The 14795-nt window shown below is 38.5% G+C and overlaps 2 protein-coding genes across 8 annotated transcripts in view; both read left to right on the top strand.

The window, feature by feature from the left end:
- Positions 1-136: 136 nt before the first annotated feature.
- Positions 137-5007, top strand: tlcd5a (TLC domain containing 5a). Of its 2 annotated transcripts, XM_056375205.1 has the most exons (3): positions 137-513; positions 1937-2140; positions 2461-5007. In XM_056375205.1, exons 2-3 carry the CDS (start codon positions 1945-1947, stop codon positions 2991-2993), a joined length of 729 nt encoding a protein of 242 aa, XP_056231180.1. In that variant the 5' UTR covers positions 137-513; positions 1937-1944; the 3' UTR covers positions 2994-5007. The 2 variants fall into 2 exon arrangements, with proteins under 2 accessions (XP_056231180.1, XP_056231181.1); XM_056375206.1 differs by lacking the exon at positions 137-513 and having other exon boundaries at positions 551-2140.
- Positions 5008-7057: 2050 nt separating this feature from the next.
- Positions 7058-14795, top strand: part of arhgef12a (Rho guanine nucleotide exchange factor (GEF) 12a) — a 36111-nt gene continuing 28373 nt past the window's right edge. For 2 of the 6 annotated variants that reach the window (XM_056374168.1, XM_056374163.1), the window contains exons 1-2: positions 7058-8155; positions 8249-8464. In XM_056374168.1, the coding sequence (XP_056230143.1) occupies positions 8433-8464 (32 nt within the window). In that variant the 5' untranslated portion in view covers positions 7058-8155; positions 8249-8432. Of the gene's footprint in view, positions 8227-8248; positions 8465-14795 lie in introns of all 6 variants that reach the window. The other 4 variants (XM_056374167.1, XM_056374166.1, XM_056374164.1 and 1 more) reach the window with 4 other exon arrangements.

Here is a 14795-nt window from a genome sequence, read left to right as displayed (position 1 = left end):
CAGCCCCATCTGACACATGTTAGAGCATTATTGTTTTTTTTACTACTACGTAGCTCTTCCATTTTGTCCCCCTGCTGGAGGGAAATGTTCGTGTGTAGTTCCTGCTATTGGCCACAAGGTGTCGCCACTGTCAACAAAAGACAAGACAACCTCCCATCATTTAAGGGTGGAAGACCCCAAGGAAGATGGAAATATGTTTTTTTCAGTTAAATATTAAACAAACCTGCTATAACTTCTTAACTACGGTGTAGTATGGGATGATAGAACCAGGTCACAGTTCTCGTGAGAACAGTTGCTACATTTGCATGTACAGCGACTGATAAGGAGGTAGGGAAATTCAGGGATGCTGGGATAGGCTGCTGTTGCCACCGGTGGAGCTCAGATAAAGGACAACAAACAGCAGCTAGTGTGCCTGCAAACAAACCTTGGACAGTTTTCTCCAAAAACACACCTTCACCGGACACTAAACACCCAGGATGTGAGAGAAGAAGCTGCCACATGTGCACCTTCAAGGTAAAGATATTTTTACTGCGTTTGTGAACACGTTACAGATCCATAGGAAAGCGCTTTGTTAGCCATTTGACGTTAGCCTGCTATCTGATCCAGCTAACTGAGTAGTAATGCATCCTGTTAAACGAATAAGCTGTGGCTCTGCTGCCACTTCCAGTTCACAAACATCAGCTACCCTCGATGTTACCATGTATAAACTATTTTAGCAACGGAACAAAACCATTAACATTAATCTAGTTAGTTGCCAGCTGCTTTCCTTTTTATAGGTTTCCATGGGAACGCAATTAAAGCCTCATAAATATATTTTCGGTTTGTGCAACTTAAAAACCTAAAAACTACCTCCACTTTTCCCATTCAAAAATCGTTCAACTGTTCAAGTTTCATCTGTGTATGTATAAATAACTTTATTTAAACAGGCAAGGTTAAAAAATCTCTTAACATGAGTGTCCTGTCCAAGATAGCAGCACCACCTAGAACACAGAGGTTAAAAAAACATAATGAATTATACAAAATCTATAATCAATCTGTTGTATCTCTTTTATATGCTAACCAAATAAAATAGTTTTAGGAAAGTATCCAAACTGAGCTGTCTGATATATAAGTTTTTGTGTATATAACATTTCTTTGTGGTAATGTCTTTGTTTGTTTTATTTAATTTTATATTTTGTCTGTGCATGTTCTTGTCTGATTGGATCCAAGTCTTTTTCTTTTGGGTTTCCTCTTTTTTCTTTTATGAGTGTTTGGGCAAGTGTTTTACCTACTTGTAGGTGTTAAGCAATGTACCCAAATTGAGTTTTCCTACTACATATAATATCACGGCTTCACCTCCCAATGCCATCCTGACATCCATATATCCATAGAAGTGTTAATTGAGCTGCATATAACAACCAAGACAAAAACAAAACATTTACAGACTGAGTTATTTAGTTTTCAAAGGGCACATGTCATATGACAACAAGCCTCTGTCTCCCATGGTAACTGTCTGAGGCCCAGCACCCAGTAACCTCTCATCTAGTTTTGAAACTTGCTTGAAGTCTTTGAGAATCAACTGTACATCTTGTTCTAGTCCTGTTAGGGTGGGACTGTCCATCTGCATGGTCTCACCTCCTAGTACAAACGTCACAGCAGAAGAAGAGACGTCCCCCTCACCCCACCAGACCCTCAGCCAGCCAACTATAGTGCTATTATAGTTCAAGCAAAGGCTAATTGTTGGTCTCTTACAAAGGATTGCACAGTCCAAGTCTTGGGACGGTAATGCTGTCTCTTTCTACTGTAAACGATATGACAGAGCAAGATGTGCCTCCATGCATTTTTCTCTCACCGTGAAATGTGATTCAAAGTTGGCTTGATGACTGCTGACTGGCAGCTTTTTGAAAGAAACTGTAAGTTAGTTTTAGCTGCTTTTTCTTGTTTGTTTTTTCCTCAGAAGAGAAGATGGTACTGCTTGTGGTTTGTTCACTCCTGTGCCTGTCCTGTTGGGTCTCTTTCTACTTTATCTTGTGTAATGTTAACGGGTCCAGGAGCTACGAGTGGAACTGTCGCCTTGTCACCCTGGTACATGGCATCTTGGCAGTCTGCATCACAGCATATATAGGCTATGTGGATGGACCCTGGCCTTTTGCTTATCCAGGTAAGACACTTGCCTTCTGTGGATTCAAATTATGAAATTATAACATTTTATGGTTTAATTATTGTGAAATAATTATGTTAATTCGTACTGTAAAGACTAATCACAAACGGTGAGGGCTGTCGTAATGATATAGATATAGGGTATAACTGCTTAGCATGCTGTAAAAAACTGCTGTTAATGTATACATTGATAGAAACTAGCAATTGGGACAAGTGTGAATGAACCATTCAATAATGACCAAAAGATTTGTTTTATTACAGTGATTGTCCTGTAAAAATATGCTAGCTAAAACCTGTCTGTTTCTGTTTTGTGGATACTAGGTACTAAGAACACCCCTCTGCAGATAAGTGCCATGGTGGTCAGCCTGGGCTACTTTATTTTTGATATGGCCTGGTGTGTGTACTTCCGCACAGAGGGACCAGTTATGCTGGCCCACCACACCATGAGCATCCTGGGAATCCTGTTGACCCTGTGGTTGGGGGAGTCTGGCATCGAGGGCTGCGCGGTACTCTTTGGCAGTGAAATCACCAACCCACTCCTGCAGGCACGCTGGTTCCTCAAACAGACGGGACATTACAGGTCGCTGCTGGGGGATGTTGTGGACGTCCTGTTTGTGCTGCTGTTTGTGGTGATGCGAATCTTCGTGGGAGGCACAATGCTGTACTGTGAGCTGATCTCCCCAAGACCCAGATTCTTTATCAAGTGTGGGGGTGTGGCCATGTATGCTCTATCCTGGGTGTTCATGGTGGATATTGTTCGATTTGCCAAACGAAAAAGCAAGAGCTGGCACAAACAGCAGAGAGACCAACTAGAGACAGTTGCAGCTAATGGTCATGAAGGGAAGAAGGACTGATCTGCTTCTGGTTCTTTAAAGGAAATCAGTTTACATTATGTTTTTGGACACACAAGGGAAAGGAAAAAGAAAATCAACTTTTTGTATGTTAAACTAAGATTAACAAAGGGATATTTTAAAGTCATAACTTTCTATGGCGAGAAATCTCCTGTGACATCTGTCTGTAAGGTCCAACACCTGTGCGTTTTGCAAAAAAAACTCATTTTTAATGCATTCATTGCTGCTGAACACATGTTAGATTATTATGTAAAAGGTACCGGTGCAGAAACATCACAGACATAGTTCATGTTATTGAAAACTAAAGCACTTTCTATAAACACATGAACAGATGTTGCATTCAGTCGGAGTGAACTTTTGCCTAGTCATATCTGGTAGTGGTAAGTTCACTATTAGGAAATAAATAGTTTACATGTAATTGCCATAATCCTTGTCAAACACTTATTGAAGTTTTAGGACTAGTTTCCTTGGAATCGTGTTTTGTTTTTTTGTTTTTTTGCTTTTTTTGGCATTTTTATAAGTTTGAGCAGATGTGAAAGGTGTACTCAGGGAGATGAAGTCATACTGGAAAGTTGGGGTAAATTCCAGAGAAATGTGTGTGATGTGTTTGATTACTTTGTTTTATATAGTTCATAGTAATTCTTTTAAGTATTTGCCTGAAATCCTATTCCAGATCACGGCCAAAAATGTTAATTTATTTTACTTCCCTCATGTACAAGGATACACGAAGAGACACCTCTCAATTACATAGTTCTACACTGATAATGCTCTTTACTTAGCATTCCATTTGGATAATATGTAAACTATAATTATATTCAAATGTGTGGTAAAATGGTATCAGAATTTGTACTTTATAAAGTTGAAGTGTCTGATTTCACCATCTGTGTGAACATGCATTACTTTAATCTTTTAGACAAACGACGGACATAAGATTTGCTCTGTGTACTGATAGTCCCCATTGATTTAATTCAATACAGTAATGTTTCAGTCTCACAGAGCCAAGATTTGACAATTCAGTTAAGTTTATTATGAGCTATCTGCACAGTATGTTCATCTTTTGTCTGACTTCTGCTTCAGTTATGTTATTTTGAGCCAGCGCCTGTAAACTTTTTGGAGATATACATGGTTCTCATACCTGTGCAGTCTTGTGCACAGGAGCATCATTTTGTTTCTAGCAACCTAAAATAATAGATTTCTACATTTAGTCTTTACACATTGTATTATTGCACATGCCCTAGTAGGGTTGGGTAATAGTTATCATTTAACGACTTTCAGTAAAGTCACATTGAGATTATATAATCATATCAGGTTGTCGTTTTTATGAATTCTTTTGTCCAATTTAATAATTATAAACATACTAGCATACAGGAATAGTTCAGTTTGTTTCATGTTTTAATTTACATGTGTGAAGAGTGTCAGAGTGAACTGTTCTAGTATTTTATGTGTGATTTTGCATACATTTGCCATATTGTGATATTAATTATTGGGAAAATATTAACCTTAATGTTGTGACATTGATTTCCACCATATTGATCAGACACAACACAAAAGTGCGTCATGGGACAAAGACAGGTGACTTGTTATGAGAGAATATTATGACATAGCCCACTCCAAGACATGTTCCACGCCAAGAAAGTTACCGAACTACCAGCTGCTATCTTTGTGCTCAGACTTCAAATCTGTTTTCTTATTACTGTGACCATATCTTGTTTATTTTAGTGCACATAGATCTCTGCAGTAATGTGCTAAATCACCGGTCATCCCTTTGTTTTTCCCATTTACGTTGGATTGAAATTTGATGTGTTGCTCTTATACAAGGCCTGTTTACCTGGCTGCTACTGAAATCATGTGAGCGTTACCATTACATCCAAGAAAGTAAAAATCTTACTGGTGTGTGCCTTAGTTATCTGAATGTACTTTCCTAATTTTTTTGTTGTTTCAGTTTTGGGTTTCCTGACTTGCCTTTGTAATAATTGTAATCCCTGTGTAAAATGAAATAAATCTCTGGTATATTGTTTGTATGTTTCTGAATACATTTTAACCAACTAAATTCCAACTAAAACTGAAGGGGCTGCATTTGCATTATATGTACTGACACTGAAGTTACCTAAGCTGTCCACATGATGGTGTCATATCAATTATAGATGAATGATCAGTGAGGAAACATGAGGAGAGTCATTTGGCAATGCTAAAAGAAAGAACATTTTCCCAGCATTGTCTTTTAAAAGTAAAGACACATTATACTTTTAGTTAACTAAAACTGGCCAGTTTTAGTTAACTAAAAGCATTAGTTCTAGCATTAGTTTTATGTTTTCAAGCATTGCGGCACACAAAGTTTAATATGGTGTACTGTCTAATACACAGTGTATTGTATATACTATTGAATTGAACAGTATGTTGTCAGCTGGCTGAAATGTAAATGATGAAGTCGGACTGCAATGCACAATACAGTAAAGAGATAATCATATACAATACACTACTTTATATGTGTGATGTGCTAAATAGGTGACAAGAAATACTCAAACACAAAATGGATCAATAGAAAGTAGGGAGGAATAATTGCACACAATTCACTCATGTACACAAACCCTGGCTATTTACAAGTAAATCAGACCTACTGAACACCTACCATCTGTCATATCATAAACTATAACTTAGTTGTGATCTTAAGTACAGTTTGGTTGAATTACAAAAACAAACGTAGATCTTGGCCATGGAATTTTGTCTACTCTGACTCTGCAGAAGTTTGCTGATGGTTTTTGTAAATTTCACAAATTTTTGCTATGTGAAAACTTACTTGGTAATGAACCTGATTCTGATTTTCAAACTAAATAAACACTAAGACATGAATGAAAGTCTCCAGATAGACTTAAGTATCTTTGACATTTTCACTGTGTCCTCTCTGCCGCACACACATAACACTGCTAGAGTGTGTTTTCCCTTTGTTCCTCTATGTCTTTCTAGCTTTCATTGAAGATGAGTTAAGAAAGTTTCATTAAAGTAGGAGTGTCTTCTTGTGAATTGTGGACAAAGACTGGCCTGTAAGCTTTAAATAATGAACATAATGATTGTTCACCCAGTCCAAACCCCACCACAGACAGACAGAGAGCTACAAAAACCACAAAATAATCACACAACTCATAATTATCAAGTTAATCAACCTCCTAAAGGAAAGTGCCTACTCACTGGAAATATCTTAAGACAGGTTTGCATGCCATGGAAAAAGCAAACAATCATGCAATATTTATCAAAAGAACAAGGATTGTAACTAATGATTATTTTTCATTATCAATTAGTCTATTGATTTAAACAGTCAGGTTAATTATTCAGTCAATAAAACTGTGAAAAATGCATGTCACCAATTGGTTGTTTTGTTTGACCACCAGTCTAAAACCCAAAGACAGTGATGTAACAAAGAGAAAACGAGTGAATCCACATCTTTTTGCTTTGTAGCTGACTTAAATGTTTAATCGATTGTCAAAACTGTTGATTTATTTTATGTTTTGATCGACTAATCTATTGATGGTAATAATAGATATAACTTCTCTATCTTTGTCTTTCATCTCTTTCTCAGAGAAATCGTGTCTATTTTTGATAGTCGAATAATCAGTTAGTCGACTGATTAATTCACTAATAGTCTAATACTAACTATGCATATTAGTGCTGCCACTAACATTTATTGTCGTTATCGATCATCATTAATCTTCCAATTACTTTCTCAATTCAAATGTCAATAAGTTTTCTTTTAGTTTTTGTTTTTTTTGTTGTCATTTTGCTCTTTAAAAATGCGTTAATTATTTGACTGTCAAAATGTTGCCAATTTTCTCATTAATGGACTAGTCGTTGCGAGTCTAGGCTAATATTTTAGTATCTAACTCTTTACTCATAGCCTAGTTATTTAATGTAGGAATAAATTATATTCTATTAAAACGAATATGTCAATACGATAACTAGCAGCAGTGGCATTATTGTTATTGTTGTTAACATGTTATTATTTTGGTGTTAGTTCTTACGTTATACTGAAACAAAATGAGTTTTCCCATCTCCCGGCGGAAGTGGTTAGTGGAAGCGCTATTGGACCCCAACAGCTAGCTGGCTAGGGCGTTGCTAGCGGCAGAAAGTGGGATTTTTGGTACCTTTCCGCAAGTTATATTCTTGTTCAAATAACGTCTTGCGTTGGAAAAAACAGCTTTTGATGTTCGCTAGAAGTTTTAAGCGACTCGGCGTTTTTTCTTGTCGTTGTTTACAGAGGACTGGTTGTTACTTTCTGTCCCGTTAGCTGGCCACATAGCTAGCCTGCTTTCCATCCACGGGAATTCTGCCGAGAAACGACTGAATTCTGGAAACATGGAGTCAAGGAACGCTGCGCTGTGCTAACCGACTTCACTGGATTTTCTTAGCTCAAGGAGACTTTTTTGAAGGACACAACACGGAGACATATCGCAAGCCAGTCAACATTCATGCGGTGTTGTATATATATTTTTCGGTCGTTGGCCGGCTCATTGTTGTGAACGGGAGTTTGCTTAGTTTGCACTCGAAACAAGAGCACACGAAGCAAAGTTTTTTGCTGAAAGAGCTCATCTGTTTTGTTAGCTGGTAGCTGGTGAGATTCAACGCCAGCCAGCTCACCGTGAGAAAGGATTTTCTAAACACCAATGTGCTTTTTTTTAATCGACCATCTAACCAATTTTGTTTCTGAATCTAACGTCTTGCGCCGGTATAACATTAGCTGCCGTTGTTTTGCTAATTTGTAACACGGGTCGTTTAAACTCGGTGTTGAGTGAGTCTCATGGTCACGGGAGACTCGTCCCCACAGCCACAGACAGGCATTTCTGGGAGCAGGGAATACCAAATGGGACTGGAGGAATTTCCAGCATCTTCAAAGATCATTTAGGCACGGAGGCCATTCAGCCGAGCCGGGGTGGTGGCAGACGGACTACATCGCAGGGCCAAGGTGTCTGTTACATTGGAATACAGATTGTTTACACGTTTCATATCTGGGATGTGAATGCAAAGGATTCATACGGGGAGTTCATACATGTACGACAACTTGTGCCATCTGGAGCAGTATATTTGTTCTTGTTGCCAAATTATTGTTTATTGACCGGCTAGGATATCATCTGACTGTACAGCTAATACGACAGAGGCCCCGATTAATTTTTAAGGTCTGTACTGTGGACTCCTTGCTACAATTCAGTTACTATTCAAGGAGTATTGATTGCCAGATAACGTATAGGTAATATTTTTGTTTCCTCTAGTGTTTGGACGTGCCTTGCAACAACCCAACAGTTTCCTCATATTAATTTATTCTAAGCACCATTTTCAAACTCCTTGCCTACTTCAGACGTATGCCAGAGAAGGACGCTCCAGGAAATCGCCTCATCACACTCTGGAAAATGTTAATCGGATATAATTTGTTGCAAATCTAGAACCGGAAGCCCAATGAGTGACACACAGTCCAGCTTCACTGACAGGTATGGTATACAACGTCTCTTTATATTCTAGTAATGCACTGTCTGCACTGCACATTCACAAAGTGTACCCTCAGAGTATCCAAACAGAAGATTTTGTTAAAGTTTCTTGATTTAGTTATGATGCTGTTGATCTGAAACACGACCCACGATCTGATTTAAAAAAAAAAAAAACACGGTTCAAGTAATGCTTTTCTTTGTGGTGATGTGCTCAGTAATAACTGTGTTGTACAATCTAATTACTGAGGGAAGGACATCAGATCTTAATGGAAACTCTGCTGATCTCAGCATGGGTAATGGAGTTCTCTGCAGACAGTAAAGTACTACTTGTTCAAGGAGTGAGAAGGCCTCCCACTGTCTGTGTGCCAGGGAACAGTCACCTGTGATCCCTGTACACCTTTCAACATCACTATTACCTATAAGCCTTTAAAGCTGACCTTCTCCTACACCTATTAAAACAATCTCTGGATTTAAACAAAACCTTAGCTCCGTCAAGTAATCACCTTATCTAAGGCATCTGTCAACTTAAACCCAAAGGTTGGACATTGTTGCTAAGACCAGCAGGCTAAATAATGTGTCATGGCCCGAAGAGCACACTAAATGGCAGAGAGGGATCAGTCTGTAGCATCTTAATCCATTGACATATACTCTACGTCAGTGTTCTTGAGTCAGTCCAGGAACAAATTTCCCTTTGTTTTTGTGCCTGTAGAATAAAGAAGTTTTTATTCTCAATCTGATGTATTCTGGAAGTGAAACAGGGAAATGAATCTGTTGAATTACGTCAATTCTTCCTACCTGAATCCCACATACCTGCGAGAACTGCAGGTTAATACAGTGGAATGTGGTCGGTAGATTCAGACCGGAATGAATCTTATAGCACAGGTTGGGATATGAAATATCCTCATGGCTAGTGCCAGAGGCTAAAGCCCAACCCCATTTTACATGACCTCCCTCCCCCACTGCAACGATGGCAACATTGGCTGGCACTAACTACGATTGTGGAGCTGTTTATGGTTTTGTTTCTTAAACTGGTCTAGATATCATGATTTCTCTACTTGCTTTTATTAGTTGAATTAACAAATCAGTACTTTTCAGTCTCTTCAGTAACATGTAATGAAATTTAAACTGCAGAAAAGCACAGAGATACTCATGATGACAAGAAGCACTTTATCTTAGGTTGCTATTGCTATTAGTGCAGTGTGTCTGCGATTTGCTGCTGCATGTGGAGGCTTGTGACAAAGCTACATAGATGTATTTTCTATTCATATTCCCTTTTGTCAAAAAAATGTGGGTTGATGTTTTTATAGTGAGTTTGTTCATCTGTTTATTTTGGTTTCACATGACCTGTCTCCTAAAAGTCACATTCGTTACTCTACCAGTAGAGCTTGATTCACGCCATGTTCATGCAAAACAGTTTGACAACAGCCTGTAGACTGTGCAAGCAAAGAGCCCTGTATCTCTGTTCCACAGACATTATAGTTGGCCTGTGATGTGAATCATTATTTAGGATGCAGCAGTTTTTGAGGGTGTTTTCCGCCGCAGCTGATGATAATGACTTTATTGATTAATGGTATTGTGTGTCTCTCCCGCTCTCCTTAAGTCCATCTGTATTTCCCTGGCCTTGCTCTCTCTCTCTCAGTGTGTGGTGTTGTGCATTTTGTTTTCGCTCAGTTGGCTACGGTGGGAGTATGCACCCAACATCTATTGGGGCTGGGCCGCCAGCCGATGGGTCAGTTTAGTGTGCTGTTAGCTCTTTGTCATAGAGTTCTGCTGATCTCCACGTTTTTCCCACCCCCCCCTGAGGCCCTCCCGGGAAGTGGTGCTGGTGACATCACTAATAGTAAACAATAGCTTTCAGTGGGAGCAAACTGGCTGTCCGCTGTATGCTCCTCTCCAGGTCAGTCAGTGTAGCTCAGGTACATCAAGGGGGGCTGGTTAATGTATGTCTTCAGTGTTATCCTATTGGAGAAAAAGCATCAAGTTATGTAATTTAATGATGATAGGGTTCCAACTAACAACTTTGCCATTAATTGATTCATTATCATAGGTTCAAAGTAATTTTGATGATGTTAATTACTCGGCAATTACTCATTTAGTCATTCTACTCTCATGTATAATACCAATCACAATTTAATTGAGTGTACGGTGCAGATCGCTTAGTTTGTCTGGCTAACATTCCTCAAACCAAAACAGCATTCAGTTTTAAAATAAAATGAAACATTGAAAAAATTTGAGATTCGGCAACCAGCAAATGTTTGGTATTTAAACTGAATAAATGATTGAAAGGGTCAATCGATACTCAATATTATCAATTTATAAAATGGCTATTAACCAACAACATAATTGTGTCAACACCAGCCGATAATAACAACACACTGTTTGCCTTGCTGCAGTGAAATTTGTTTCCTCATGATAAATGTTTTCATGAGTAGTTCTGACAGCTTGGCCTACTTGTATGCGTCTCTTGCATTTGGCATCCCTCTCTGATAATGCAGTATGCTTCTACTCCATCTAGTCAGCACTGATACTGGGGAAGCTGTGTCAGCTTCTTGGAACTGTGCATTAAAATGAGTATCCACAAGTCATTTAAAACTCTGATCAGACATGCAAAGGCTCCAGCTCAGCATGAAGGATGGTGATATTTATAAACTAGCATGTGTCTTGATCCTGAAAGGGATAAAATAAAACTTTTGCAGGTTGGAGGAGTTGGACAAAAAGAAGTTCAAATCAAAACTTCTGAAATTAATTGATGGGCAAACTGCTAATTAATATAGCAGTTTACATTATTTAAAAACTGTAAGATAACGTGTTGCATCTAAGTAGGGCAAAGTAGTGGTCAAATAGACAGCTGCACAATTGTATGACGCTTATGAGGAATGAACAAAGCCAGTTGCTGAGTAAGATAAGTCTTGTATAGTGTCATTTTGATGATAATGTTATTTGTAGAGCTGCAACGATTAGAAGATTAATGGATTAGTCACTCAACAGAAAATAAATAAGCCACTATTTTCATAATTGATTAATAATTTTAGTCACATTTTTTCAGCAAAAATACCAAACATCTCCAGCTTCTCTAATATAAAGACTTGCTTCACAGTCTTATATTATTATAAACAAGATATCTTTGGGCTTTGAGCCTTTGGTCAAACAAAAAAAGTACTGAACACTTTGTAATGCACCCTATCCCACTGCTATGAAATGAGTGTGATTTTCACCACAGGCAGTGATGTTTCAGGATTGTGATGGAATTCACTTTGTTCCTTGAGCTAAATTCAAGAGCAGACATGAAATCTTCTGAATAATTTTTAACCATGCCATAATCCTCGTTATGATAGCCTATGGGCATTTCTTCTTCATTAAAGTCTTTGTCATAGCATTTTTTTTAGGTCACAGCAAGTTCTTGTCAGCCTTAATATCAGCAGGTGGTTGTCAGCTGATGCGTTTTGATTATTTCGTTAGGGGATTTCTTGGCTCAAAATGTGGCAAATCTCAAAAAAAAAATTAATGGAAAAGAATTTTAAACATGCTGCAGGTCGTGAGCATGTTTGCAAGACTACTTTTACCCTGCCTGTAGGAAGCCCCAGCCATGAATTAGTTTCTTAAAAACTCTTTAATTGGATTTATTTGCTGTTAAATATGTTTCAACTTAAATAATCAAGGGCCTCTGTTTACAAGGTTGTAAAACAATACATTCTACCCTGAAAAAGAGCTTTACAGAACACCTCATCTGTTAAACAAATGCCACCAATAGCACATATGTTTTACAATATGGTGCATTGGTGCAGAATGTTGGTGGTGTATATGTAAATACCAAAGCAGCAGGAACACCTGTGTAGTCTTAGGAAATCAAACACAATAGTTCTGTAGTAAATCATGCCTTTATAAAGAGTGCCATGTTAGCAATTGGTTCAGAGAGGCGTTGATTCAGTCCCACTCCCACCTAAAAGTGTTTCTAATATTTTGTCCTCTATAGGTAAAATAAAGTATGACAAAAGTATCAGTTATCTCAAGTTGATCTTGCTGTGTTGTGGTACATCATGAATGGCCGCAGGACTTGCATATGCACAGCAGAAAAGGAGAAGCAGTTTGATGGTGAACTTGAATATTGCATTGATTTGTAATTATTTTCTCTTAACAGTCTGGTCTCAGATTCTGTATTGCAGTCATGTTTAAGATCAATGTGAATGATTGTATATATTTTTGTAATTCCAGAAAGAGGACAATAATACGGCATTTACAGATACAGCCACAGGTGTACTGAGGCATATGTCGACCAGTTAAAAGGGAAATAAGTTGAGTCTTAACACTGGTTCTCTGACTCTTCTTAGTGAGTTGAATCTTTGTGATGTGAATTATGATTTCAAAGGCAACAATCAGCTAATCAAGTGGTACTGCAACTACTAAGTTGTCCTTTCTTCTTGTGCCATCATTATTCTACTGCAGTTACAGTTGTCAGTGATACATTTAACACAGTGCACTGGAAGTAAGTTTTGGTATTGATGACATGGCTGCATATTGGTTAAGGTGGGCAGCTTTATATTCTCTATGAAGCAAAGCTGCTGTAATATCATCTAGAATTTTACATAAGGTTGTTAGAAAAGCTCAATTTGTTATTTTATTAGCTGAATTGTCTGTGTTCAAACCTAAAAATCTAAAACCTGAAAGTCTCCACTGAATGTCTGGCCAGCTTCTTAGTCTTGTTTATTTATAGAATGTAAATGAAGACCTTAGGAAGACTCACACTTGGATGTCACTTTGGCAGGCACACACCAACTCTCACCATACTCTGTACATTTCTTGCCAGGTCCTATTTCACTCTTTTTCACCCACTCTCAATTGCATACATCTTTTATTCCATTCTTAGCATCAATCAGTCCCTTTCTCCTGTCATCACCGCATTTTTATTATACCTCAAGGAAGAAATGTAATATTGCGTTAGATTTGCCTTCAACAATTATCCGGGTACAAATGAAAAGTGGACCAATTATTTAGAAATGATGAACCCATTCTGTGATTGGATTCTGGGTCTTTTTTGCGTGTTTTGTGCAAAAACAAATGGACATTGAGATAGAAGAGGAGAGGGAGATGGCAGAGGGGAAAGAAACAGACGATGTCCCGGGGGTAGTGATGTAGGAGAGTGGGTGGAGTCTGGACATTAGCTGGGGCTCTGAGTGCTGGGGGAGTTGGGGTCTATCACCCAGCCTTGTGATGCTGATGCTTGTGGACACCCTCTACAATCCTGGCCTGTTAGCCAAGAGAGCTCCAGGGCCCAAACATTACTTTCACTCCACAAAAGACAGGATCACAACAATAGAGAAAAAGGGGACAAGGGAAGAGAGCTGTCTTGCCCAAGTGTCATGTCCTCACATGTCCATGTAAGGGTTTTGTAGCCATGAACTAGGCTCATGCCTTCAAGCTAACTGTGGCACTTGTGAGGCGATGATATTCTGTGGTGGCCCGAGAGATTTATCATAGATTTTTTGTTGTTAAATTCTTCATCACATTTTATATCACATTGATTCTGTAAACATGCAAACTATACATATTTGTTCTAGTAAGAGCACATGTATGTCTGCTGAATCTTTAGGTTAGATGTTAAAAAGCAGCATCACTGCTGTAGTTGATTGGATGTGATTTATGTGGCATGTTGAGACTCCCCTCCCCTGGGACGCAGAATGAGGATGCTCTAATTCAATGCTTTCGCTGTGTGCTAGGAGAGGCTAGGAGACCAGCAACTTGCTGCTGCACTGTGATTAAACTTACACTGCCTGTTCCAGATGATTCAGGGGTGACTAGACAAACTTAACATACCCCTACTCTTTCTTTACAAAAACCAGGTTCAGGACTCAAGTTCTGTCACCAACCTGCAGTCATGTTGAGTGGAAGACACTGTTTTCTGAGTGACTTCATATCCCTTTGATAGGTGAAAGACAGGACAGGCAAAAGGAAGGTGAGGAGGACAAAGATGAAATTATTGCTCTTTGGCTATAAGAATCTTTGGTGTAGGTATTCTTGTTGTCCCGGGAATGTTTTAATGACAGGCTGTTTCCCTTAGTGATGAATCACTCAGTATAAAGTATCATCGTGCTTTCACCAAGCTAGTTTTTTTTGCAGTAAGTATAGTGTAATAGATGGAAAATTTTATAGCTTTGGGGAGAATGAGGTGTCAGTAAAGTGCTTTTACTTCAGGTTGCATCAGCTTAAATGTCATCATAGGTCTGCATCTAACACAGTTAGTAAATCTTTCAGATCACCGTAGGATACCAAATCATACACAAAATTTGTCTTTTCAGGTGTCGATGTATTCTTAAACTGTGAAGTCAGGATCTCCCCC

Source organism: Seriola aureovittata, chromosome 4 (assembly GCF_021018895.1).
Source record: "Seriola aureovittata isolate HTS-2021-v1 ecotype China chromosome 4, ASM2101889v1, whole genome shotgun sequence".
NCBI lineage: Eukaryota > Metazoa > Chordata > Actinopteri > Carangiformes > Carangidae > Seriola > Seriola aureovittata.
Note: the sequence above shows the minus strand (reverse complement) of the source record. Positions and strands in the feature narration are given on the sequence as shown.